Consider the following 25,167-nt stretch of genomic DNA (forward strand, 5'->3'; position numbering starts at 1 on the left):
GTGTATATGTCAGAGCACTTCACCTGCTAATAATTATTTCTAGTTCAGTGTGTGTTACCGTATCAAAAAGAAAGCAAGTATCAGGACTAATGGCAGTCACCTTAAGGGTACCATCGTTGGAGCAAGTTGACAGATACTTGTCATCAGGAGAGAAACAGCAGTGGTTGACTGGTTGAAAGTGACCAAACATGGTGTTCTGGGAGGATGGCTTATTGAGGTTCCACAACTAATGAAGCAAAGAAAATTCATGTGGCATTAAAAAAAATGGCTAACACATTACATAACATATTAGCCCCTTTTTGCCTTGTGTTTTTATGTGCATGTGTTAGCTAGCAATCTGTCCAGGCCTCTCTTCCTATGACAGCTGGGTTCTAACACAAATGAGATCTGAACTGGATAAACTGGATAAAAATTAATAGATGAATTGATGGAAGTAGAACACGAAAGGTCAGAAGTTTAAAAACAAAATCGAAAGCATAAATAAGACAAACCTTGACATTCTGAATATCGTCATTGGAGCAGGTGGCCAAAAGGAGGCGCCCTGATGTGTTGGTAAACTGGCAGTGGTTGACCTGCTCTTCGTGCTCCTCTTCAAACGTCCTAAGCAGCATTGCTCGCTCTCCATTCCACACCTGCAGTGTCAAGAACATCAGGATAACATGGCAGATTTCTGTGTTATTTTACTCGCTTATTTCTTAATCATAACATAGTTATAATGGTGCTGTGGACTGTGTACCTTGACTTTTCTGTCACTAGAGCAGGTTGCTAAGAGACGGCCGTCAGGGGAGAAGGCACAGCAAAGCACTTCATCATCATGGGCAGGGATCTCCATGAGCTTCTCACCTGAGGTACTTTTAAACACCTGCACACCATTGCAAAGATGGCAGCGAAGCCACGTTTCATCAGTACAATATTGAGTTCCTCATGTAACACTAAAAACTCCTGACTAAAGTTTAATAAACTATGAATTTACAGCTTTTAACAATGGTTACGACAAAGTGTTACTGAAGCTATTTGTAGATTCCAGAGAGCTGAACAATTCTAGTTAATGATTGCATTTTGGTCCATTCTGCTGTTGCTTTTGATGCTTTGCCGGTGAAATGGTACCTTGAGTGTCTTGCAAGCTCCACAAGAAGCAATTTTGGTTCCATCCTGCGAGAAGCAGGCTGAGTAAATGGAGCCCTGGTGGGGGTGAATCACCAAACGAGACAGATTGTCTACACCGCTCTTATTCCTGTATTCAAAAACACGACACACACACAAAACAGTAAAAGCAGGAGTTCAAAGCTTGTACACACCATTAAAATGGAAATAATAACAATTTCAGATATATTATATATTGAATATTCATTTTAATTGCATTGTAACAGCAAATGTCATCTAAAATCTTACATGTTAAAGAAGGGAGTACAGATTTAACAATGAAAATTAGTTATCATATAATTCAATAACAAACTAACTAATAATGAGATGTAAAAATCAACTTGAAATATCTCCATTATAAAGAGAACACCATATTAAATGCTTGCTTTCTTACACCAAGTCAAAGTAGAGTTTCCCAGCTTTGGTCCGGTTCTGTGCCTGCAGTTGAGCTTGTTTGTAGACCTCGGAGTTGGGCGGCTGAGACAGAGCAAGCTGCACAACATCAGGGAAAGGACGCTGCTCGAGCTGGTGGCCATTCAGAGACAGAAACTCCTGGAACTGACTGCGCACTTCACTGTTCTGGAAGCAAAGAAAACACAAGCATACTTGAGTCCACTGCAAACACCAGGTCACATTAAAGGGAAACTACCCAAAGCTTGTCGCTTGTTATCATAACTATTTTTCACTAAGAACTTAAATCACAAAAGTTTGATTGGTAAGTAATTGCTATTATGCACCATGGCATGTTCTCTTGCAAAGATGAAAATTAGAAAGTGAAAATGTGATAATTAAAAAGAAAATGAAGGTAGGAAAATTAAAGGTCAACCTTTTTATTTAATTCACAAAGTACATGAAAGACAGACGGAGTCTAAACCTGTATTTTTCCTCGGGATGAGGTAGAATGAGCTGCACTCTCATTCTTTGTTGAATTACTCTTTTTGTACATGAAGATCAGAAATTTAAGCATCAAGGACACTGTCATTTTCACTAATTTGATGCAACAGATAGGTATGCACAAATTTATGATTCCTGCAGTCTGCACATATCTCTCATGCATCTTTGTGAGTTGCTTCACTCACTGAAAATATGACTGGAAATTTAAAAAAAACAACAATTATCTTCAGGCTCTGCATCATGCCACTCAACTAATCTTATGCCTTGAAAAACTACTTATACATAGAAAACAAAGGTTTGTGTGGCAGTGATAAATATTAAGTTTAAAGTGACCCATATCTGAACACATATGTGTATCCCATATGTGAAAAGGGCAATAGACACAGTGGCCATTTTTTTATGTCCTGACCTCTTGGTCCAGAATGGATCCATACTCCACATAGTCATTGATGAGATGAGCTGGACCCATTATCTTGGCCTTGATGATCACCCAGTTGAGAGAGAACATGAGTGAGTAGAGCTCCTAGACAGAGATGATCAGAAACCAAAAAGAGAAAAAGACACAGAGAGACAGAGACATGGTGAGAAAAAAGGTAGACTGAAGAAATAAAACCCTGCTATTATTTCTCACTTATACGTCATCTTAAAACACTGCATAGGGCTGTGCAGTCTGGTCTACTTTAACTTATGTATGTATGTATGTATGTATGTATGTATGTATGTATCTATCTATCTATCTATCTATAATAAAAATGGTTTCCCATACTGTAGAACAGAAAATGAGAAAGCCATTTCATTGTTCAGCACTGTAATGAATTACTAGGTTCAAACACACTTAAAAGAAAAAGAAAATAATTATCACTTCTACCTGGGTAAGGTTGGCTTTGGCCATATGGTAGGTCAAATATCGGATCCAGTAAAGAGATTCCTCGTCTCCTGAAGTGGGGGGACCGTCTCTGTAATGCTGCTGGTACTGACGCACCACCTTAGTGTGAAGGCTCTGTTTAACACAGAAAACCCAAATAAGCACACACACAACAGCAAAGAACCATATTTGCTGGGTTAAAGATAATGACACTGGATTTATAGCTTTGATTTTATGCTAGAGCTAATTTAAACCTAATGTAGCTAATTAGTTAGCCTGGCCTCTTAAAACTTGTAGCTTAATTTGACAATCACTGCCCACTTCAATTGAAGGATGCCTTTAGACTGACCTCAAGCTGCGTTCGGTTCTGCTCCAACAGGAAGTCTATCTGGAGGTCGTGAAGGTAGTACAGGTAGGGTTTACTGTTATTGTCCACGAAAAGCAGAGACTTGTTAACAAATTCCTCCAGGATGTCCTCCACCTCCTCAGGTTCCAGATCCCAAAGAACAGACAGCACCTGGGAGAAGAAAGAACAACACAATTAACCGTTCTTAACCTTGTGGAAGAATAATATGCCATTAATCTGCAAAAAGCATTAAAATTTAAAATGTCATGTCACTGTGTCAGAAAATATAGGGATCATAAACAATCTCCTTTTGTGCAGACAAACCTTAGCGGGGATTTTGACATCCTTCTGTAGAACAGTAAGATCCTTGTAGAGGTCTCGGTGCTCATCAGGAAGTACCTCGATGCTAGCAGCCATGGCCTGATCCAGGGCATCATAGTCATAAGATGATGACTTCCTTATACGCTTGAACTGCTTCATCTGCAGCTGGCAGAGATAGTAACGCCAGCGGTTTGGTTTTTCTCTGAGCAGCGCTCCGATCAGAGACACCACCAAAGGGGAGCCTGACATGAGGGGCGAGGAAACAGAAATGTGTGGGTTTTTTTTAAAGCACATGACCCTAAAAATGATATGAGACCTAAATCGTCACAAAGCTTGATTTGTTTTCCCAGAAAGCAACAACTAAATCGAAATTAGCCATGTTTTCTTATAAAAAATAACATCACCCATATTAGCAAAGACATCTTCTAGGCTTCTCTTAGATTTCTTTATTAGTCAGTGTCAAGATACATACCTTTACACTCTCTGACAATACTGCGAGCCTCCTCAGGTAGTGCTTGCAGATTTATTCTAGTGTACAGAGCAAGGATCTCCAAGGCCTTGTTTTCATCCAACCCGCTTTCAACTTCCACCTCGTGCTTAGCACCTACAAAAACAGTCAATACAGAGTATTTTTCAGTATACAGAAAAGTAATCGCAGAAGTTTCACCCACTTAAGTCTGTACAGTGACCAGAGAAAAGCAACAAAACACATACCACTAACAGAATCAGTGAGGCTTCTATTTCTGGTGGTGAGAAGAACACGACATTGGATGTCAAACACCTTCAACACTGTACTATCCCAGATGTCATCCAAAATCAGCAGAGATCTAAAAAACACAAAAGAAAGAAGGAATTTGTCACAGCTGCTGCTTTTTAAATCAGCTGACTGTTTACGTCTGCTGACGTAGATACCATCCAAATGACTGTGGCTGCACCACTTACTCACTTTCATATGAACAATCTGTCGCAGCAGAGCAGTTAAACAACATTCAGCACATGAAACCATCTGCATTCCTTTTACCTTTAAGCTTCTATTTTTCCATACGCAGATTTAGAGTTACTGAACACATCATTTTTTTATATTTTCTATGTAACCAAGTTTCTTCTTTAGTAAAAGTTTTAACTTTCCAAGGTATTTTGTTTGGTGACATAGGATACATTTATTACACAGTTATTTTATTTCCCCCACCCCGTCGAAACAATTCATCTTTACCTAAAATGTCTGTCGAATTTTTAAAGTTGTTGTCTTTAACTTTTTAAAACTTTCTTTTAACTTAAATTTGAATTGTTTTTAATGCATTATTGCAGTTCAAATGTCTCAGTTTATATTTCCTGCTGTGTTTAAATCAGTGGTATATACATAAAACATAATTCACCAATAAACTACATCTGACTTGACTTTAATAATAATAATGTTGGCGTTGTTGACCGACACAATTCATCTGCTTCAGTAACTTTAAAAATACTTTACATGTATACTGTATCTTTCTGTTTTAATTATTTTTTACATCCTTTATTATTTTACTTGTACATGTCGATATTAGAATGGCATGGTTAATGTAAATGATATACTAACTTATTCTATATACATATTACTTCTGTCTTATTGATTGATTAAAGTTAAAGTATTTCATGTTAAACTCAATATTATAAATAAAAAGTTGGGAGATCACATATAATTACTAAATAGTGACCTTGGATATCTGCGCAGCATGAGGAAGCGAAGACGCTCCTTGGCTTCATCCAGAGAGTTTGGAGGACGGTGGAGGGGCTGAGAATCAAGGCTCTGCTCCAGACGAAAACACAATGACTGAACTTTAACCAGCAGGTCTGGCTTGTCCACCTGGCCGATGGACAGCCAGTGGACGCCTCCAGGAAAGCAATCTGGAGATAAGAGGGAAGAAAGAGTTAAAGGAGCAAGAGTTGTCAAACTACAGAGAAGTAACTGCTATCTGTCAGTTCGTGGATCATTAGCGACAACATCATCTTAGCTGAGTCCATCGGTGATCTATGTTAGTAAGAGACCCAGAAAAGTACATCAACGATTACAAAAACTTTTTTGTTTTAAGCTTTTCCTTTCTCAGTTTCATTCATTGCCTCAAACTAATTCATATTGATAGTTAGTGCTTTATATCAGTCAAATATTCACCTTCAATGATTCCATGATCTCTAACAGCTTCAGCAGCTAGGACGGACTTCCCCGAGCCAGCCATGCCAAAGACAGTGATCCAGCCGGGCTCCTTCTGGAGCCGGTAAAGCTTCTCCCTGGCCCTGTTCACTAGTTCTGGTCTGCTGACAAACACTACGGGCCTCTGTGGGATGCCACCTTCACTAAGCATTGACTGAACTGTTGAACAAAGCAAAACTGTGAGTGTTTGAAGAGTTATCATACAAAAAACAACACTAAGTTTAATACTAAGAAGATGCTCAGTCAGGATCAAGATCAACTCCCACACAACAAGCAGACTCTGCACATCCTTTTTTTTTTTCTGCCAGCACTCATGAACTCCCACACACTAACAGCACAACCTATCAAACCTCCACCATCCTCACCCACAGCTTCCTACTTCTTACCATAAGTTGCAGAGCCATCAGAAGAGCCCTTATGTGGATTCAATGAGATGTGTGGCAGGTCCCTATGGAGCAAACTGGCCAAATCGTCATATGCCTCTCTGACCAGTGCGTTGTAGAAAGAAATGTAGGCAAGGTTGTCCTTTCTTAACAAGAGCTCTATTAGTGCTCCAGCCTGATCCTTCCTGGTAAGCTGAAGACAGAAACATCAGAGATGAGATGTGAAATGTTATGATCTGGTAGAAACCATACCAGGCGATGTTTTGAATAAATGTTAAGAGTCTGAGATACATTCCACAAAAAAGATTGTTCATGTTACAACATTTGTGCATGGTTTAAGCCAGCTGTATTCTAGAAATCAACCAGTTGCATCATCTAGTGGGAAAATCCCATGTTGGCAAAATGTTGGCAAAGGTTGGAATACAGTTTTGTTATTAATCATTTAAAAAGAGAATGTAAAGTTACATTAAAATTGTACACACTTATTGGTTTTGCTGTTAGTTTGATTTCTACAGCAGCCAAAAAGCATTCTGTTCATGTATGCCTCAGTTACTTAACGGAACATCATTTTAATGACACAGTATTGCTTCTCTATGGCGAAATCCAAGGTAATGTATTACTAAATAACCTTAAGGGGAAAATGAGTTATCTACAGTTATCGTCATGTCTTGTGTCCACAGAAAATGGCAAAGTCAACACAAGTGTGAAAACAAAGACTTGACTCAGTAAATAAAGGTAGGAGGAGGGTGACTCAATACATGGACAATAAAGTCTGAGAGGAGGAAAGGAGGACAGGGCTTCAGTAATGTCGAGCAATATTTTCATTGACCACAGTATTAATTCTAGAAAATGTAGAAACCACCAGAAGCTCACCTGAGTCCTGATCCTCTCCTCCTCATCCACAGTCATCACACCATCACTGATCATGTGATCCATCAGGTAGGTGGGCTTAATGTCCTCCTCCAGTTTTTGGCGGAAGCGCAGCAGACAGCTCCGTGCCCCTTCCTCCAGCGCCATTTCTGCGCCACACACCAACCATACAGGATCTCGGTGCACTGCACGCTATTGGAAAAAAATACGGCGTTTAATAAATTGTGGATCTGTCCATCCTTTTTGGCATGGCATGTATTTCTTATTGTTCCATCTTCAGGAGGTAGTGTGGGTAGTCTACTAATCAGAAGGTCAGTGGTTAGATCTCCAACTCTTCCAACCTGCATGTCAAAATATCTTTGAGCAAGATACTAACCCCAGAGTTTGCGCAACTCTTTCATGTAAATGTGACTGAATGAATTTTAAGTTAAACAGTACTTACGGGGGCACTCGGTTACCTCAGTGGTTGAGCAGGCAACCACATGCTACAAGGCCAAATGCAGCGGCTTGCATGTCTTCCTCTTCCTCTTTCTACCATCTTCTCTTTACTCAAACTATCCAATAGTGCCCCCCTCCCCTCCAAACATAATAATTAAGTATAAATTAAATTAAATTAAATAAGTACCAATCCAAGTACTGGTACTGTACCATTTACATGGGGAATACAAATATATATATTTTATATATATAATATATATATATATTTTAATAAGGAGAATTAAAGTAGAAACATAGAATAAATATTGTTAGTTTTAGTATTTGTTAGTTTGGAAAAAAATAAATTAATTAAAAAGTTTAAAAAAAAAAATCACATCATGGTTGTAGAGGCACTGATGGGCATGTTTAATGAGACTCTGGATGTTTACAAGCCTGTGAGTCAACTGGTTTCTATTGTAATACATGTACTGTTTTTCCTATAACTCGCCTGACATATGTCCTCAATACGTCATGCCCCTGCTATATACAGATGTATTTGTGATTGTGTATATGTGTGAACTGATCAGTCTTGAAGGTTATGTATTCGTCAAGCTTTAAAGGTTTCCTGCTGTTTAAAAATAAAATTTGTTAGCAGGCTTTAACGGCAGAATGTAGTCTAAAACCTTAAAAATACCCTCAAAGCCACAAAAGTGTGTGAAAACAGTCTTTAATGTCCAGATATCTGTGTTCCAATACGAAACAGGAAGAGATCAAAAGTGAAAATACAAGAGCTGATAACGCATTCACTGGGGTATAGGTTACCATCTGTTATTAAAAAAATAGTAGGAGTACTTAGTTTTGACAGCTCAAAATGAACTTTCACTAGTGCTAATGAAGACTAAACTTGACTCTTCTTATTCTTAGTCGACATCTTTTCTAGCGTTATATTCACAAACCAAGCCCAATCCAGCACTTGTTAGGAAGTTCAACCTACTCCGACTGCTTGAAGTAAATGAAACAAAGAAAGACAGGTAGCCACTAGCTGATACTTACGAATATCGTCTAGTCTTCAGCGAAGAAGGTGGTTGTTTAGTTGTATGCGGCTTCGATATCAGGTCACGATTTAAGAACCCAGTCACTAAACAGAGGTTTTAATTCTCTGTCTTAACGTGTTACTACACACCCAATTTTGAAAGAAGAGCTTCCTGATTCACAACAAAAACAACTGCCCCGGCGTGAAGCAACCAATTGCTTTGCAAGCTCTAGCTCACGTGACCGGTGAGCTCACGCTTTGGAAGAATGTGTAGCTGGGCAAACTGATGCGGCGTTTATATACTTCTCGTGTGTTGTAAATATTTGCGTTCGCTCAGCTAAAACGGTTAGGCTTTACAAATATTTTCCAACGATAAAGTCATATGAATACGTATTCCAGCGGCGGTGTTTTCATGGTAAATTTGAGTAACATAAGAGTTATTATGCGTTACTATAAGACATAACATAGAAACGACCATCATTTACTTTCTCTGTCTTGTTTAATCAAAAACACTTTAGTGTGTGGTATTACCCACTAAATTCATGATACAGTTCAAACACTTTGCACAATTAGACGCCACATTAGACGAAATTAGATTTATGAATTAAAAATCCTTTGACAACTCTATTTTTATCTACCTCCAGGCCGCACTTGAAGGCAACATTACTGCCTGGTGACAGCAAGTGATGAGAGCATTTGTTTACTCCAGTACACATTGATGCCCTGATAATACAATTATAAGTAGCTGTGAATAGATTACCTATATAATGCTGTGGACATATAGGCTTGTTGTCAGACCTGCGTGCAATGAGACTCAAATGAAGTATATGCAAGCTAAAATTATCATCTATACAAATTATTGTCTGTATTTAATTAATTAAGGATGCAGGTTGGTGATTATAATTTTCATCCTTGCTTAAATAGCTTTTTTTCTTAACAGTTGTGTGTTAGTCTCATGCATTCCCCAGATAGCAAAATGATAGCAATAATACATTATAGCTTTGTGTTTTCAACTTGCAACAAGAGAAAAAAGCAACACAAAATTAAAGATAAAGGTTCAAACCTGGTTTTCTTCCTATTCGTGGGCTAAACTGTTAGGTTCCCTCTATTAATACCCCTTTGAAAAAATATATCTACAGGGTGGGCCATTTATATGGATACACCGTAATAAAATGGGAATGGTTGGTGATATTAAAGTCCTGTTTGTGGCACATTAGTATATGTGAGGGGACAAACTCCTCAAGATGGGTGGTGACCATGGTGGCCATTTAGAAGTCGGCCATCTTGGATACAACTTTTGTTTTTTTCAATAGGAAGAGGGCCATGTGACACATCAAACTTATTGGTAATGTCACGAGAAAAACAATGGTGTGCTTGGTTTCAACGTAACTTTATTCTTTCTTGAGTTATTTACAAGTTTCTCTTTGTTCACAGCCATTGACATGTCGAAGAGGTTAACACATGAGGAGCGGATCGAAATTGTGTTGATATCTGGTGAACGCAGTAACCAGGTCATTGCAGCAGATTTCAATGCAAGACACCCTACGAGACCACCCATCTCCCATGCTACAGTTAGCAAACTGCTTGCTAAGTTTCGTGAAACTGGTTCAGTGTTGGATGTGCCAAAATGTGGACGCAAGAAAACTGTCACTAATGAAGAAACATCAGTGGCTGTCCTAGCTTCATTCAGCAAGAGCCCACAGCGTAGCAAGAGCCCACAGCGTAGCACTCGCCGCATGTCACTGGAGAGTGGCATTAGTCGAACATCCTTTTCGGCGGATATTAGCTACTCACAAATGGCACCCTTACAAACTCCAGCTACTGCAGCATCCCAACGAGGATGACCCAGATCGGCGCACAGAATTTGCAGAATGGGCAAAACAAAAATTGGAACAGGACCCTCAGTTCACGCAGAAGATTTTGTTCAGTGATGAGGCAAACTTTTATGTGAATGGTGAAGTTAACAAACAAAACCACCGCTATTGGTCTGACACTGACCCACATTGGATGGATCCCTCCAAGACTGTTGGAACAACAAAAGTGATGGTTTGGTGTGGTATATGGGGTACAACGATAGTGGGTCCATTCTTCATCAATGCAAACCTCAAGGCCACTGGATATTTGAAATTGCCACATGATGTGTTTCCCTCTTTATGCACTGAAGCTGGCATGTTCCCTGAGTTTTTCCAGCAAGATGGTGCACCACCACATTATGGGTGCAAGGTCCGAGCATTCCTAGATGAACAGTTTCCTGGAAAGTGGATTGGTCGTCGTGGGCCAGTTGAATGGCCCCCAAGGTCTCCCGATCTGACCCCCTTAAACTTTTATCTTTGGGGTCATCTGAAGGCAATTGGTGTGAAGATTCGAGATGTGCAGTACCTGAAACTACGGATACTGGATGCCTGTGCTGGCATTTCTGCTGCGGTGTTGCTATCAGTGTGTGAAGAGTGGGAGAAGAGGGTTGCATTGACAATCCAACACAATGGGCAGCACATTGAACTCATTTTATAAGTGGTAAAAACTTGTAAATAACTCAAGAAAGAATAAAGTTATGTTGAAACCAAGCACACCATTGTTTTTCTTGGGACATTACCAATAAGTTTGATGTGTCACATGGCCCTCTTCCTATTGAAAAAAACAAAAGTTGTATCCAAGATGGCCGACTTCTAAATGGCCACCATGATCGCCACCCATCTTGAGGAGTTTGCCCCCTCACATATACTAATGTGCCACAAACAGGACTTTAATATCACCAACCATTCCCATTTTATTACGGTGTATCCATATAAATGGCCCACCCTGTATATAAGGTTTCATCATTAAATGAACACCACATGCTCAATTTTGTTGTTTTATTATATTAACATTGATACAGAGGGAAACAAAAACTCTCCATGTTCTTATGTAAACTGATGTAAAACTACATATGTTTTTCTTTCTGCATACAAATGTCCGCTGGAAACCTTTCGAGACAAAATTCATTTCTGTGTTCAGCACCTTTCATCTCACAATTGTGTTCTTACATCCAGCGCAAATGTACTGTAAACAAAACAGCACGTTAAAATGTAACAAGCAAATAACAATATAACCAATCAACATAACTAATATTCCACTGGCAGCTAACAAATAAAATTACAGAACATACAACAAGCAACAAATACTCCAACAAATTACTCAAGCAACAACTAAAATGCACAAATCCCAACACAAAGAAACTCATGCAGACAACTGACATTACTTTCTTTCAGAGGTCAAAGCTAAGTGTGGATTAAAAATGATACAAACAGTTTCATTTTCTGGCTGATAAAAAGGTAAGAGACAACAACTAAACTAATAAATCCAAGGAAAAGGGCTCATGTTTTGCATTACCTTCAAGTGTGGCACTTCTTATTGTCAGTTTTTCTGTAGTTAACAGTTATACTGTTACCTTAGTACTTAACGGTGATAACATTATATGTAAAGAATCTGAAATTCTACTCTGCTACTTTTCTATATAAACCTCTCCATCTGTGTTTTATAAAGCTTGCTGTATGCATTGTACATAATAAAATGCCCTTCTGTTCTTATATACTGCCTCCAAAATTCAAGGAGTTTGACTACAGACACAATGATAAAATAGGGGGTGTCAACATTAGGTACAGAAATGGATTATTGTAGCTAATACTGGTTTTCTGGTTTGAAGTCCTAAATGTTCACAGGGAAGCACTGACAAGGTATTTGTTATTTTTGCTGTTTACCGGGCTTCAAGTGAGTATTTACGGAACTTTTACATCTAAACTGGAGAAAGGGTTCAGGAATTTAGCTTGGTAATAAATATAATAAGTATTGTTTGGACAGCTGAACCTGAAGTCAACCTGTGGACAACTCATTTTCCAAAGTTTATTATATCTGTAAAACATGGTGGAGGCAGTCCAATGGCACTGGGTCACTAGTGTTTATTGCTTTAGTGACCAAGGACATAAGCAGCTGGATTAATTGTTAAGTATATGGCTATGTAATATAGTAACACTATATTTTTGTTCAAGCCATTGAATAAAAGCTCAGCTTAGGTCAGCACTTTTTAAAAAATCAAATAATGAAAATAAAATTAAACTGATTGGGTACTGAGGTAAAATTATAACAACTGTGTTACTGTCCAAATATTGCTGAAAAATAAGTTTGAGCATTTTCGCAAAGTAAGGAGTCACATTTAAAGCTGAGCATGTGATAAATACACTGCTGTGCTTTTACTGCCAAATGTAATGACAAAACCACAGCTGCAGAACCTGCATGACACAATGACCCACTTTCCTCTTCTCTTTTTTTCTTTCACTCCATGCATTGACATCCCATTACTGAAAATCTTTCTCTTCCTCCTCCTATAGCTTCGACTTTTTCTTGTTTTCTTTGTGTATTAACAACCAGCTTGATGCTGCTCAAATACATTGTAGTCGACACAGATACTCCCCACCTCCTTTGCTTTACCTGTGTCTAGTAGAAAAACAGTCTTCTTCAACTGCATGATATTTTCATTTTAATTGTGGGTGACAGAGTCCTGAGCTGTGTTCTGAGGAGGGTTGGCTGCTGGTTGGCTGTTGCTGAACATCAGCTTCCTCAGGATGTCAGCATAGAAAGGGCCATAGACTGTCTTGTTGTAGTTGACCAGGGAGATGAACTTTGCCCCAATTATTGCTAGTTCAGGCTTGATAGCAGTCAAACCAGCTGGTACTTGTTCAATTTTGGACTGAGGTTTTGGGTCAGAAATGAGTGCCATGAAGTACTGCTGCACACGGTCCTCTGCAGAAAAACCACAGCAAGCGTTTAGTCAATTACATCAATTTCTCAACTAAAATTTCTTTAAGAAGTTAGTCTTTCAACTTATTCTCTCTTACCAACTAGGGTTCGGATGGGATTGTCCTTTTGGGTAATGTTGCAAATCTGGCCTGTGAGGGTGCCCTGCAGCGCTGGGGTCAGTGCAGGGTAGCTCCTCTCTGTTAAAGACTTGTTAAGCTCACAGCAGATCTGAGCACTGATGCCCTCTAGTGACTCTTCTAGGTTAAAGTCCCTATAGGTATAAAAAAAAATCAGTTTAAGATGGAGTTTGAGACAGATATGTCTGAAAATAGTCTGACACAAAGGTACTGACGATCTGTGCATCCCATCCAGCAGCACACTGATCATCCTCTTCAGGCGGTCAGACAAGGATGGTAGACCCTGGATAGGCCCCCCAATTGTGCTGTAGACAATGAGCAGCACCTCATTCACAGCCTGACATTGCTGAAGCTGCCACTGAATCTCTTGGAGACGGATCTCATCTGTCATCCACGTCTAATGGAGAAGATTGCACCAATAAAATCTCCAAAGCACAAATTGTCTGTAAAATCTCTAATCTCTCAGCTATGTAAATATTTTTTAAAAATAACAAGGAGAGAAGCTGACATAAACATAAGATCCTTCTCTTAACTACATTTACAACACACTACCTCAGGCGGTGGGCTCTTGGAGTAGTCCCATGTGAGGATGCGAATGAAGGCAGCGTTGAGAACTTGAAATGGCCCAGGCACCACTGGTTGTCCTTTTCCAGGACCATTAGTCTGTTCTGTAGGGGCGATGGATGACTGCAGCTCCTCCAGTGCAGACTTGATCCAGGAGGTAGTGCGGTCTAAAGCACCTGAGAAAGTTTCATATTAGCGCAAGTCTAGCAGGGTTTCAGTTTTTCACTTTGACACAGACTGTAAAGAAAAGATGGCATAGCCACTGTGACATCCTCCACTGGACTTTGGACTTTGGACTCTCTTTTTAAAGTTTTGAGTTGAGCAGTTAGAGTTTCTTTTGTTATAAATAGATGTACTGGGAGGTCAATATGACAGTTTTTGCTTCATTTCAGTCTGAAAGTCACACACAAAATATAAAAAAAAATAATTCTCAAATGTAGACCTCAATAAAACTGTGGCATATTTTCTGTATTTTTGTGTGTATAAAAGGGTGCTAAAGGTTATATATAAAGAAGAATGTAGTGTTATTCACTCACTGGGTGTTTTGTCCAGGATGCTCTGAAACTTTGCCCTCTCATATTCAACACTTTGCCTCTGCAGCACAGGTCTCAGGTTTTCAATTGTACAGTTGACCATGTCCGCTCTCATCAGGCTCAACACACGGAATATTTCCCTAATGTGTAGAAATAACCAAGATGCTATGAAAAATTTGCTTTTATAATTAAAAATATTATTATTAAACAGAACAGGTCAGACAGTAAATACAGTCACTGTTAATGTATATTGGATGCAAGCACTGAAATATTTTGAAAAGTGTGCGCTTACTTAAAAAGCGTCACTATGTTATCTGTGCCCTCTCGTAGCTTCTTGATTTCCTCATCCCTCACGGGTGCACACATCTTGCCCATGGTTGTGATAATGTAAGAGGCAAGTCCCTGGATGTCTAGAGCATCGTTGTCAGCCTGCTGACGAATCAGGTCCATGTCCAGCACCTCCATGATCTGGGTCCGCATCCGATTGGCACCCGGATTAAGGAATGACAATAAGATCTGTTCGTCAAGAGGGGGAAAAAAAGTTGTTTTAGAAAAAAAAAAAAAAAAAAAAAAAAAAATATATATATATATATATATATATATATATATATATATATATATATATATATATATATATATATATATATATATATATATAAATAAATATTTGAATGCATGTGGTGACCTCTCTGATCTCCTCCACTAATCTGATGGCTTGTCCATATTCAGGAGGGTCGTCATTCAGCTCAGCCTCCAGGATATCCCAGAAGGCCTTCTGAAGATTATCTCTCACTGCCTTTAATAAACTAAAAGAAAATAAATAAATAAATAATAGGGGGTTTATCTGAGTAAAACTGCCATTTATAAAGCACACTTTGATTTTGAGTTTTATTTTATTAACTTATCTTGAGAGTATTAGACTGGTAAATTAACTTTTTTTCTCTGAAGGAACTAAAATGATTTTCTTGGATCTTCCTTTCTTTTGATATAACTAAGTAACACTACTATTTAGTAAGTAACTAAACAGTAGTGCAACATTTGGTGTTTTCTGGTTGTACACCAATCATAAACACTCCCAGACAAGTTGCTGCAAATATACTGTAGATGCAAATCATGAAAGCATGTCCTCAATGATCAAATTCAAATCTTTCTTTCTGCTCAGAAAGTGTGTGTTTGTTACAGGATGCTATGATGTTTGAAGATAAACTTGTCAACTTAAAATTGTGTTATCCACTGGGAGCTTGAGAATAAATAACAGTGAGTCTTTGGATCTCCCTTTTCTTTTCTAACTCTAAATTCTCGCATATTATCATCAGACACAGACAGTTGGTATAACAAGAATCACATTTATTTTAGTTTATAACCATGTTTAAAAAGGTAAACATGATTTTTAAACACTGCAAAATCTCTATGTTTGTACAAAGCACAGAAAGCAGCATCAGCTCTCCCTGATACCTAACATGTTCTTCATTATGGAAAAATCTGAAATGTAGTATTGGTGTGGTATTAATATTGCAAAACTTGACATTAGTAAGCACAGGCTTTTGTCATATTTTACCTGTCCTGAGGTAGGCTATTTGGCTCCAGGTGGAAATTGCGGTTAATAACAATCTCATGGGAGAGGCTGAGATTGAAAAGGTCTCTTGCAGACTCCATGACCTCGTCCAGCGTTAGGGTTTTGGGTGGGCTTGCTGTGGGAATCAAATATTTGCTGATTTATAAATTGGGGGAAAAAAGCATGTCCGACTATTAAAGATGACAGATGTCAAACTCCATTTACACTGTTCATACATACAGCTCACTTAAGGTAACCAGTAAAAGTCCGTCTTTATGTCAGTGAACTGAAGTGTAACAACACATTTAATCCTTGGCATTTCACACTTCTTTTTCTTAATATAATAAAAAGAAGTCTAATAATAATAAGCATGTTTCAGTTTTTCCACATGATGAAGAAGAATGAATGATGCAATAATAAAAGAACAGTACGACTTTTTGGATTTAAACTGTAAGAAATGAATATGTAAAATGACAGATGAAGTTTCCCAGACTGTCCTGCAATTATAAAACAGAAAGTTCGTTAACTGAACATGTTAGATATTCTTATTCAATCTTAGATTCTTATACAATTGTTATTTGTTATATCTGGATTGGAGTCTCTGTCAGGCTTATTCTGGCACCCGGGCCTTATGTTTTGATGCCCCTGGTATAGAGGGTGGTAGCTTTCTTACAAGCCTTTATATTAAACACAGTCATTAACCCCTAACAACAACTGCAAACAAAACAGCAGATTAAATGTATTTTTTTTTTACCACTCAGACAGGGTCATCAAAAAGAAAAAACACAAACTTGGATTATATGCAGTGAGCTTATGCATAGATCAATGAGAAAGGAAGGGGACAGACTCACAGGATGGGCTACAATGCTTGCTGGAGGAGTCACTGGTGAAGCTATCACGTGAGCACTCCAGGTCGCTGTTCAATGTCATGCTGTCGCAGCGCTCTGATGATGACTCCACATCACTACCTTGGTCCTCACCGCTGGATGTGGAGTTAAGCCGCTCATCATTTAAAGGCATTTTGGATTATAGCTGCAAATAACAAGTCAGTAATAACTTAAAAGGGATTTCCTACCACAGAGTTTAATTCAATATGTTCAGAAGATCCAGACTATTAAATGATAATTACTGAGATACTTTCAAGGGAATCCTGCATAAACTATCCTCAAAGTACTCATTAGAAAACCAAAATTTCCATGACACAATCTTACCATCATTTTACCTGAGCTCGTCTGAGAGTGAGATAGTGTGTGACTGTTGCAGTTTTTGTTACCAAGGCAGAGTGTAACAAAAACACCAGTCATACTCAGTGAAACAGCTGGAGGGCACCATTAAACAGACAAAGCTGCCTTGTTGCAAACACTTTCAACATATTATTAAAGTCAATGATGGTGCATGACGTAAGTCACTGAAAAATAAAAAGAAATAATAATAGTGTATAGTGTGGTTCAGTGTTTGTTTACTGCCACCAGGGTTTAAATCACAATACAAAGTCTAGACATAAACAGAACACATTTCCATATAGGTTTACACAAAAGCCTTTATGCCTGTGCCTGTCTATCCAATGTCAGTTGTGTCTCCAGGGCAACATGGGACAACAGAGGGCTACGCAACTGTCAAGATGATCGTGTTACACTTCTCACTGTGCTGTTGTTTGTTTTCCACAAATGCACATAGGAAAGAAAGGTAAAGATGACGGGATGTGCACATTTTTAACGTTATTGTAAAGACTGTTTACCACTGTTAAAAAAAAGAGTAACCCACTTAAACATTACTTGAGTACTGTAACAGGTTAAATTAAGCCTGCAGGCCTTTCTAATATAGCCTAAGACATACAGTGCTGGCAGAATGACCCATAGGTGTTCCTATCCTCTGGCTCAGTTATCTGCTGCCAGAAATGAATGCACACTCCCTGGCAGCGCTTGCAGTTTAAAGATAGCTCAAGGGTCGAGGAAAATGGGTGTGGGGAGCCCTTTTATTACATCATATGCTAGACTTGACAGCTAGGTCAAAGCCATGCAGCAGGCCAATTTTCAGAGATTATCCAGAGGGATAAAAGCAGAGTGATCCAGAAAACTGATTACGGATTAGGTGTACTCTGTCATCTGCAGCTTCTTTATGAGAAAGCTTCTTTAAGCAGTTCAGATGCTAGGTAGAGTAAAATGCATTGTCCTGTTATAACCAGAAGGATGCAATCTAAGATAAATGAACATATCGTATAATTTCCCCAGATGTTTTGGAAACATATCTGAGCGAATATGTGATCGAATAAGAGGTACAGGCGCTCTTACACACACACACACACACACACACACACACACACACACACACACACACACACACACACACACACACACACACATCAACTTCTGCAGGAACAAAGACAGCCTTTTGGGGTCCAGATCTGACTGCGGTATAATGTAAACAAAGCAGTGAATCAGGAAGGCAGGGCTAGATCCACGGGAACTCTCCTTATTGGTTGCAGTTCCCCGTCTCTCAGCCCTACATGGAAACTCTTTGGTTGCACAGCTACAAACGTGGATAAAAAAAATATCCACACATGCGTAAGAAGTGGGTACACGTGATCCGAGGTGCAGACCAAAACAAGAACTCCGTGTACATTACAAATAGTATATTGTATCTGATCATGACAGAAACCACAGAAAAAGAAGTGCGGAAACAATAATGCGTTACGCTCTCCCTTCAAAATACATCTGATGCATCCGTCAAACTCAGCACTATGTCAGTGTTATATAATTGTCTTTGTTACTTGACTAAAACCCCTGGTTTACAGCTTAATACGAGTCATAAATGTCATTAATTTCGTACACCAGCTGTCACTGGTATGCTAAATGTCAGAACCGTCAAATACTGTACTCTTCTTCCTGTTTCACAACAAAGCGACGGATAACTTAGCAGCAGACACCATAAACTAAGTCACAAGCACAAATGTCTTCGAGAAACGCGATGTTTACCTCATTCAAGTCACTAGAAAGTGAAGCTGACAGCGAAAATAGCCCCGCTCTGAAGAGAAAAGTCGCCGTCGTCCTTTTTAAAGGTCCTGTTCTGATTATATTTATGGTGGTTGGCAATGGTGCATTACCAGCACCAACTGGAATGAGTGAGCTGTGCAAAGGGAATTCAAGTGTTCAATAATAGTAATAATAAATAAAAAAAGAAAAAACCGAGAAAAGAGGAAAATAAAGTTGTCTCCTCTTGCGTTTGCTTCTCTGTTTAAAGGTCCTTCAGTAGCCCAGCTGGCTCTGAGAACTAGCGGGCGAAACCATTTTACACACGGGTGTGTTCAACTGCAAAAATAAAGGCGATTCTAAGGATTGTCTTTTTTTAAAAAAAAGAAGAATCTAATTAATTTAAAAAGAATCTGCAATTTAAAGAGAGCAGATACAATAATATGCAGACATTTAGTTCAGAAAAGGGTAATGTAATAATACGGGCTACATTTTATCAAGCTGTCGAAAAATGGTACACCCCGCCCTGCTTTTCCAAAACGTCTGTGTTCACGTGGGTTGTTTTGTTTACGGATGTAACCTCAGAACCTTCACTACCTGTGGTAGTGTGGACGCCTGTGCTCGCTATTATTTCCCTTAACATAAGACCTCTAAAAATATACGGGTCTTAGGTGGGAGGTTTTTATTATATTAATACTACAGTATGGTCATTGTGTGGTTATATGACATCTTGAGAAAAGATCCAGATGCTTAACTTGTGACAAATTGAGTCTTTTCAGCATGTTTCCAATGGCAGCACATCTTAAATATAAAAACTGCAAAATTTTTATTTTTATTCGACTTTAGGCATTGTTATAAAAATTTCATTTAAAAACGAAACAAAACAAATAAAACAAAAACCTTTCGGGGTATTTTGCGCGTGTGGCTGTTGTAGCCTCTGGGGGGCAGCAGCGGGGTTGAGTCGGTTCATTTTAGACGAAGAAGAACGTGATTACGTCACATATAGAGTTTCGTGATGGCGCTTGATTTGACTCCTCGGTTTAGAAGGTTGAACAGCCAAACTCGAAGCTTTCGTGAAAATCTACAGCATGGTAAGATATGAGTTTCGTTTTAACGAGTTTCTCATTTACAGAAATGACTATGCAAACATAGCATAGCAATTAATACACATGCTAGATGGAACTAGTGATAATTATAAACACGGTTGCCACCACAAACACGTCGTTATCAGTGGGCTTGTAAATTAACTTTCAACTGTAGTTTTATAAAATAAAGTATTAAATTGAAATAGTCTCGTAAAGTACTTCAACGTAGTACATAAACACCATGATAATGACATGCAGTGTAGCTTTTACTTACTAGTTCAATTCATTTCATTTCAATTCAAAATTTATTTATACAGCGCCACATCACAACAACAGTTGTAACCCTAACCCTTTCTAATTAGATGGAGGAAATATTACAAACTCCCCTTATCCTTCAAACTTTTAAACAAGTCATTAACATCCAACAATTACCTTTGGCTACAGTTAAGCAAGTTCTAGTTTAAACTCACTGGAGTCACTTTTTCTTCAAACCTCTGTTTCTTTAATTACCAACAGGCCTCTCTGGGCCCTTTGGTGCCACCCAGCTGTGGCACAACATCATCCAAGCCCTACAGACTCAAGTGGAAGTACGCAGCTGCAGGAGACATTTACGTGTTTACGCTGAATGTTTCACAGGCTCAGACGCTGTGGACGCAGTTCTCAGTTACTTGATGCAGAACGTGGCATTTTGCACAAGTGAAGTTTCTCGTCTCAAAGCTGCTCGACTCTGTCAGGCTTTGATGGAGGCGAAGGTATTTGAACCAGTAGGCACAAAGCTGTTTCGCAGGGACAAGGAGGTGACCTTTGAGGACAGCAGCTGCAGTCTTTACCGTTTTCTGGAATACAAAGGATTTTCGAATTCTGATGTGAAGGGAAACATTAATGCAGAAAACATACTGCCAGAACAACAGGAGATAAAAAAGAAGAGGAGCTCAAGGTGAGTTTTACATAAAATCCTCTCTGTTCTGTTACATTGGTGCTTAATTTACATTTATTTTCCAGTATTAAAGCATGTGAATCACCACTGAAAGTGCTGATCTGAACACTGAAACTCTCATCTTTGCAGAATAGGTGTATTATGATTTTTTTTTTTTTTTTTTTTTTTTTAGTAAATTTGTTGCATTTATCTTAATGTTCTCATTTCAGTTTCTTCATAGCTAAGACATTATAAACATCAACACTCATGCTAAGTATTACAACATTTTGTATTTAGATTTTTATTTAGAAAAAAGAAACATATACACAGAACCAAAGTGTTTGTTATCATCCAAATGTTTCCTGTTCTTTCAGGAGGCTGAATGAATTAAGAACAATTGCCAATCCTCTTGCTGTTGGATCTTCAGACAGAAGGGTTGAAAGATTGCTAAGGGCCATCAATCTGCAGCCATCCTTGTCTGCAGCTCACAACAGAACCACCACATCTTCTACCTTTCTTTCCAAAACTGGTAATGAGCAAATGTGCCAGTATAGTAAGGGGGGGGGGGGGGGATTTCGAGTGGACAGATATTTTTGTTTTTGTTTATTTTGCTCTTTCTTCCTTCCATAGTGTCAGATCAGGTTTGGAAGCAGCAAACCGTGTTGCAGCTGCTGCAGTTAGTAGAATTGCCAGTGTTGGACTGCATTCTTACCTCTCCTGAAAGAGTTCATCCCCAAACCTGCAAAGCTCCTCTGGCCAACCAGGATCTGGTTATCTCTAACACATGCTTGGAACGAGAGCTGTCTGACACCCTTCCCCTACCCCAGTCAGTCCTCTGATTCATCCCTTGAGGCTTTTGCACTTTGGCTTGAGACCTATTTGTTCATGTATTCCATTACACCTGTAGTATGTTCTTTCATACTTTTTTTTTCCAGGTTGGATGAGTGGCTGTCAGCAGCAGCAGACTGTTTGGAACTCTTTCCCGACCAGCTGATCGTGGTTGCAGGAGAACAGCTAAGCCTGCAATGTGGAAATGCGTCTTTGGAGGATCCCAGTGCAGAACATATGACAAGCAAGAAGAGGCTGTTGTTTGATACCATTGCCAAATACTACAGTGGACAAGAAAAATCTCCACTCATTTCAGGGCGTTACCTGGACATACATATTGCAGTTCTGAATTTACTGGGTAAGAACCAAAAGAGCTAAGTTTAAGTTTATAGTGACTTTTGATTCATGGTGTGGAGCAATAAGTGATAGGGCTGTGATCTGTACCACAGTTTTTTTTTTGTTTTTTTTTTGTTTGTTTTTTCTCCAGTCATGAAGGTTAATACTTGTGTCTTTTAATTTCCAGATGAAGGGAAGCTACAGGATGCCATCAAAGCATCTCAATTGTGTTTGCGGCTGCTGGAAACAAGTCTGAGAGATGAACTGCAAAGACTTCTGGCCTTCATGGCGATAGCAGCTTGCTCAGATGCTTGCCGTCTGCAGAAACAGGTCAGCAGCATCCTCTAAACCACACTGCCAGTTTCATCTTTTTGCACTTTTATAGAATAATAAAAGGCAAATAGTCCATATAGAAAATAACTGAACATGTTTGAATCTGTTTCACTGAATAATCTGATAGTACCGTAGCTTTATTTTGTAAAATTATAAATGAAATTGAATTGAAACCTATTTTTTGTCCTTTCAGACTGATAACAGATCCTTGGTGTGCCGCACATTTCAGAGAGCTCTTGTTCAGAATCATGAATTGACTCGATCACAAAGTGAAGCTCTGGTGTTCTTTCTCATGGACAATCACTCTGAGCTCTTCAAGGTAAAATTCTGTGCTCTCAGAACTACATTGAAATAGTCTTCTTAGACAAACATGCGTTTCCGTCTGGATTTCAACCAGCCTTAAGTTTACTTTTTAATGTCTCTACAAGTACCTGATAGTTGTTACAGTGTTTCCTTTTACTCTCTGGTCTTATCTTGCAATAATGATAGACACCTACAACCCTTATTGAAGCTGTGAGGAGCACACTGAGGACTGTGCAGCAGGGAAAAGATCCTGACTCATTTGCTAGTAAGTTCAATGTTAATTACACTCTGACAAACCATCACACAGTACACCATCAGATGAGATAACAGCTCACTATGTATAGATACACTGTACTTCAGTTTTTTTGTGTACCTATCTTATTTGGAAACACTGTTGCTCCAGATCCACAATAAAAAAACAAAACAAAACCCCCACTTGTTCCTGAGCACTGTGCATCCTCCATGAAAACCATGAAATCCTCTTCATGTTTTGTTGCAGCGTTCGCCTTCTGCCAGCAGGTGACTCCACAGGAATACGAGGACCAGCGTGAGGCTACCACCCTGGAGAGCCTCAAACAACTTCTTCATGACATTTCCTCGAGCAAGAGGATGTCTGCCAAGGAGAAGAGGAGGATGCTCAAAGAATTTGAAAAGCATCACCCCGTGGTCTTCCTGCAGCACTTTTCTAGCACTTTCTGAAACACACAAGTAGCTGGGACTGGTTTGACTTCATGGGTGTACCTACAAATTCATGCAGTTTCAGGATTTTAAAAAAAGGTTAAACTTGAATGCATTTTATGATTCTAACTAACAAGGAAGTACTGACTTGCATATGGTTACACCTCTAATGTGTAGTATGCAGAGTGGGGATGGCATTCTGAGGTGGATACATACTACAAATGCTTTTCAAACGGCATGTTTCCATGGGTGTAATCTTTCCAAATCCAAATAAATCACGAGGTAATGATAGCTGAAGTTTTATTTTTAAATTTGCTGGTAACTTGAAGGCAATGAAATTTTAGTTCAGTACATCTGGTCAACAACTGCTGTAAAAAGTATTGCACTAGTTTGAAAACTATATTGTTGGCACAGATTTTACATTCTACAATTTAGCTTTACTGCAGGATAAAATCAAGTGTTAAAAGGGTGTAAAGGGAATACTTAAATTTCAGTACTAAATGAATTCTCACAGCCATCAAATGGTTGTTTTGAGGCAACATTAAGTGAACAGCTTATGCTTCTAGATTGAAGTGCTCTATTTGTATGTGTAATACTAAACTTTTTTTTCCAGTGTGCATCAGGCCTTGGGAATAGTGTTGTGCTTTTCTGGGGCTGTGCATTTTAATTAAGCATTAATTTCTCTACATCACAAAAAGATGTAAAGATGTTATCCATTTTGAGGCCTTGATTTGGTAGCTGTACTTGAAAGAAAAATACTAATTGTTGTAATAATTTCTTTTTCTGTGAACGTTCTAAAAAAATGTTATTATTAAATGAACGCAGGAAGGGTGTTAGGATAACTATCCTCATGTATAATTTTATGGTTAATGACTGTATTTAGTGCCATAATTTAAATATTCTAATTGGAAGTTTTTAGGATTTTTACTTGAAAGATAGACATTATGACCTCATTGGAAAAAGTGCGGTACTCTAACTGGATATGCTACTGATGTAATTTTTCTTTAAAAATTATAAGCATCACTGTAATGAAGACATGGTCGTAATAAAAAATGTGGTCTCATTTTATTTTCAGAAACACTGAAATCATCTAAAAAAATGCAATTTATGATGCTGAAACATACTTTATTTTGTTTCAGATTAACATGTTTAATAAAGCCTTTCTAAAACTTTCGATGTTGCAGTGTATGTACCACAGTGCAAACTAGAAGTCAGTGTTTTGTAATGGAATAGTGAGGATAAATATAAATTATGATTTTTTTTTTTTTTTTGGACACACTTCATCTGTTTCTGATTAGGATTTTCAACACTACTATTACTGCAAATGTTTTGTCATTAAGTTAATTCCTATCTGAAATTTAATAAATATTCGAGTGTTCAGTATGAGGGTGACTCTTTGACTTATTGGTCAAGAATTTATGAAAAAACATTTTTGAAATCTACTTTTTTAGAATATTGGTAACAGGGTTGCACCGCACATCGATGGTTTATTATTTATTATTCTCAAATACATAATACAAATTGGTTCCTGTCGTTTTAAACCACGTTTGAAGCCTAAATTATCCTCTAACTACATAATAATCCTTAAAATTCATATTTGTATTCATAGGTTTATATTTTTCTAATAATTTATTATAAACATATTGTTTGAATAAATTGACAAAGTGTGAAATAATGACCGTGTATAAAAGTTACGT

At 38.4% G+C, this 25,167-nt stretch overlaps 3 protein-coding genes across 3 annotated transcripts in view; 1 reads left to right on the forward strand and 2 right to left on the reverse strand.

The window, feature by feature from the left end:
- apaf1 (apoptotic peptidase activating factor 1) overlaps positions 1–8,672 on the reverse strand; it is a 46,147-nt gene extending 37,475 nt beyond the window's left edge. Inside the window, exons 1-16 of the mRNA XM_082510123.1 lie at positions 8,481–8,672; positions 7,014–7,202; positions 6,144–6,333; positions 5,719–5,916; positions 5,264–5,453; positions 4,284–4,396; positions 4,042–4,173; positions 3,573–3,811; positions 3,252–3,419; positions 2,906–3,037; positions 2,447–2,560; positions 1,538–1,722; positions 1,108–1,234; positions 737–862; positions 492–632; positions 101–226 (exon numbers count right to left, since the gene is read on the reverse strand). Coding sequence (XP_082366249.1) covers positions 101–226; positions 492–632; positions 737–862; positions 1,108–1,234; positions 1,538–1,722; positions 2,447–2,560; positions 2,906–3,037; positions 3,252–3,419; positions 3,573–3,811; positions 4,042–4,173; positions 4,284–4,396; positions 5,264–5,453; positions 5,719–5,916; positions 6,144–6,333; positions 7,014–7,157 — 2,325 coding nt within the window. The 5' untranslated portion in view covers positions 7,158–7,202; positions 8,481–8,672. The remainder of the gene's footprint in view (positions 1–100; positions 227–491; positions 633–736; positions 863–1,107; positions 1,235–1,537; positions 1,723–2,446; positions 2,561–2,905; positions 3,038–3,251; positions 3,420–3,572; positions 3,812–4,041; positions 4,174–4,283; positions 4,397–5,263; positions 5,454–5,718; positions 5,917–6,143; positions 6,334–7,013; positions 7,203–8,480) is intronic.
- Positions 8,673–11,298: 2,626 nt separating this feature from the next.
- Positions 11,299–19,307, reverse strand: tcp11l2 (t-complex 11, testis-specific-like 2). The gene is made up of 10 exons (XM_082511372.1): positions 18,998–19,307; positions 16,874–17,054; positions 16,026–16,158; positions 15,153–15,273; positions 14,760–14,983; positions 14,471–14,607; positions 13,923–14,110; positions 13,586–13,767; positions 13,332–13,504; positions 11,299–13,236 (listed from the first exon to the last, which is right to left on the reverse strand). Exons 2-10 carry the CDS (start codon positions 17,040–17,042, stop codon positions 12,974–12,976), a joined length of 1,590 nt encoding a protein of 529 aa, XP_082367498.1. The 5' UTR covers positions 17,043–17,054; positions 18,998–19,307; the 3' UTR covers positions 11,299–12,973.
- A 255-nt stretch (positions 19,308–19,562) lies between these two features.
- depdc4 (DEP domain containing 4) lies at positions 19,563–24,837 on the forward strand. The gene is made up of 9 exons (XM_082510125.1): positions 19,563–20,082; positions 20,593–21,013; positions 21,367–21,521; positions 21,623–21,818; positions 21,928–22,178; positions 22,344–22,486; positions 22,683–22,808; positions 22,979–23,057; positions 23,292–24,837. Exons 1-9 carry the CDS (start codon positions 20,007–20,009, stop codon positions 23,489–23,491), a joined length of 1,647 nt encoding a protein of 548 aa, XP_082366251.1. The 5' UTR covers positions 19,563–20,006; the 3' UTR covers positions 23,492–24,837.
- The last annotated feature ends 330 nt before the right edge of the window (positions 24,838–25,167 follow it).

This window comes from Aulonocara stuartgranti (assembly GCF_965226115.1).
Source record: "Aulonocara stuartgranti genome assembly, chromosome: 17".
NCBI classification, from domain to species: Eukaryota; Metazoa; Chordata; class Actinopteri; order Cichliformes; family Cichlidae; genus Aulonocara; species Aulonocara stuartgranti.

Excerpts from the sequence above, each read along its gene's own strand:
- tcp11l2 (XM_082511372.1), bottom strand. The coding sequence starts at position 17,042 with ATGCCTTTAAATGATGAGCGGCTTAACTCCACATCCAGCGGTGAGGAC. Across the intron at positions 15,274-16,025 it reads AATAGCCTACCTCAGGACAG|TTTATTAAAGGCAGTGAGAG; the intron begins GTAAAATATGAC and ends ATTTTCTTTTAG. Across the intron at positions 14,984-15,152 it reads TAGTGGAGGAGATCAGAGAG|ATCTTATTGTCATTCCTTAA; the intron begins GTCACCACATGC and ends CTTGACGAACAG.
- depdc4 (XM_082510125.1), top strand. The coding sequence starts at position 20,007 with ATGGCGCTTGATTTGACTCCTCGGTTTAGAAGGTTGAACAGCCAAACT. Across the intron at positions 22,179-22,343 it reads TGCAGTTCTGAATTTACTGG|ATGAAGGGAAGCTACAGGAT; the intron begins GTAAGAACCAAA and ends TTTAATTTCCAG. Across the intron at positions 22,487-22,682 it reads CTTGCCGTCTGCAGAAACAG|ACTGATAACAGATCCTTGGT; the intron begins GTCAGCAGCATC and ends TTGTCCTTTCAG.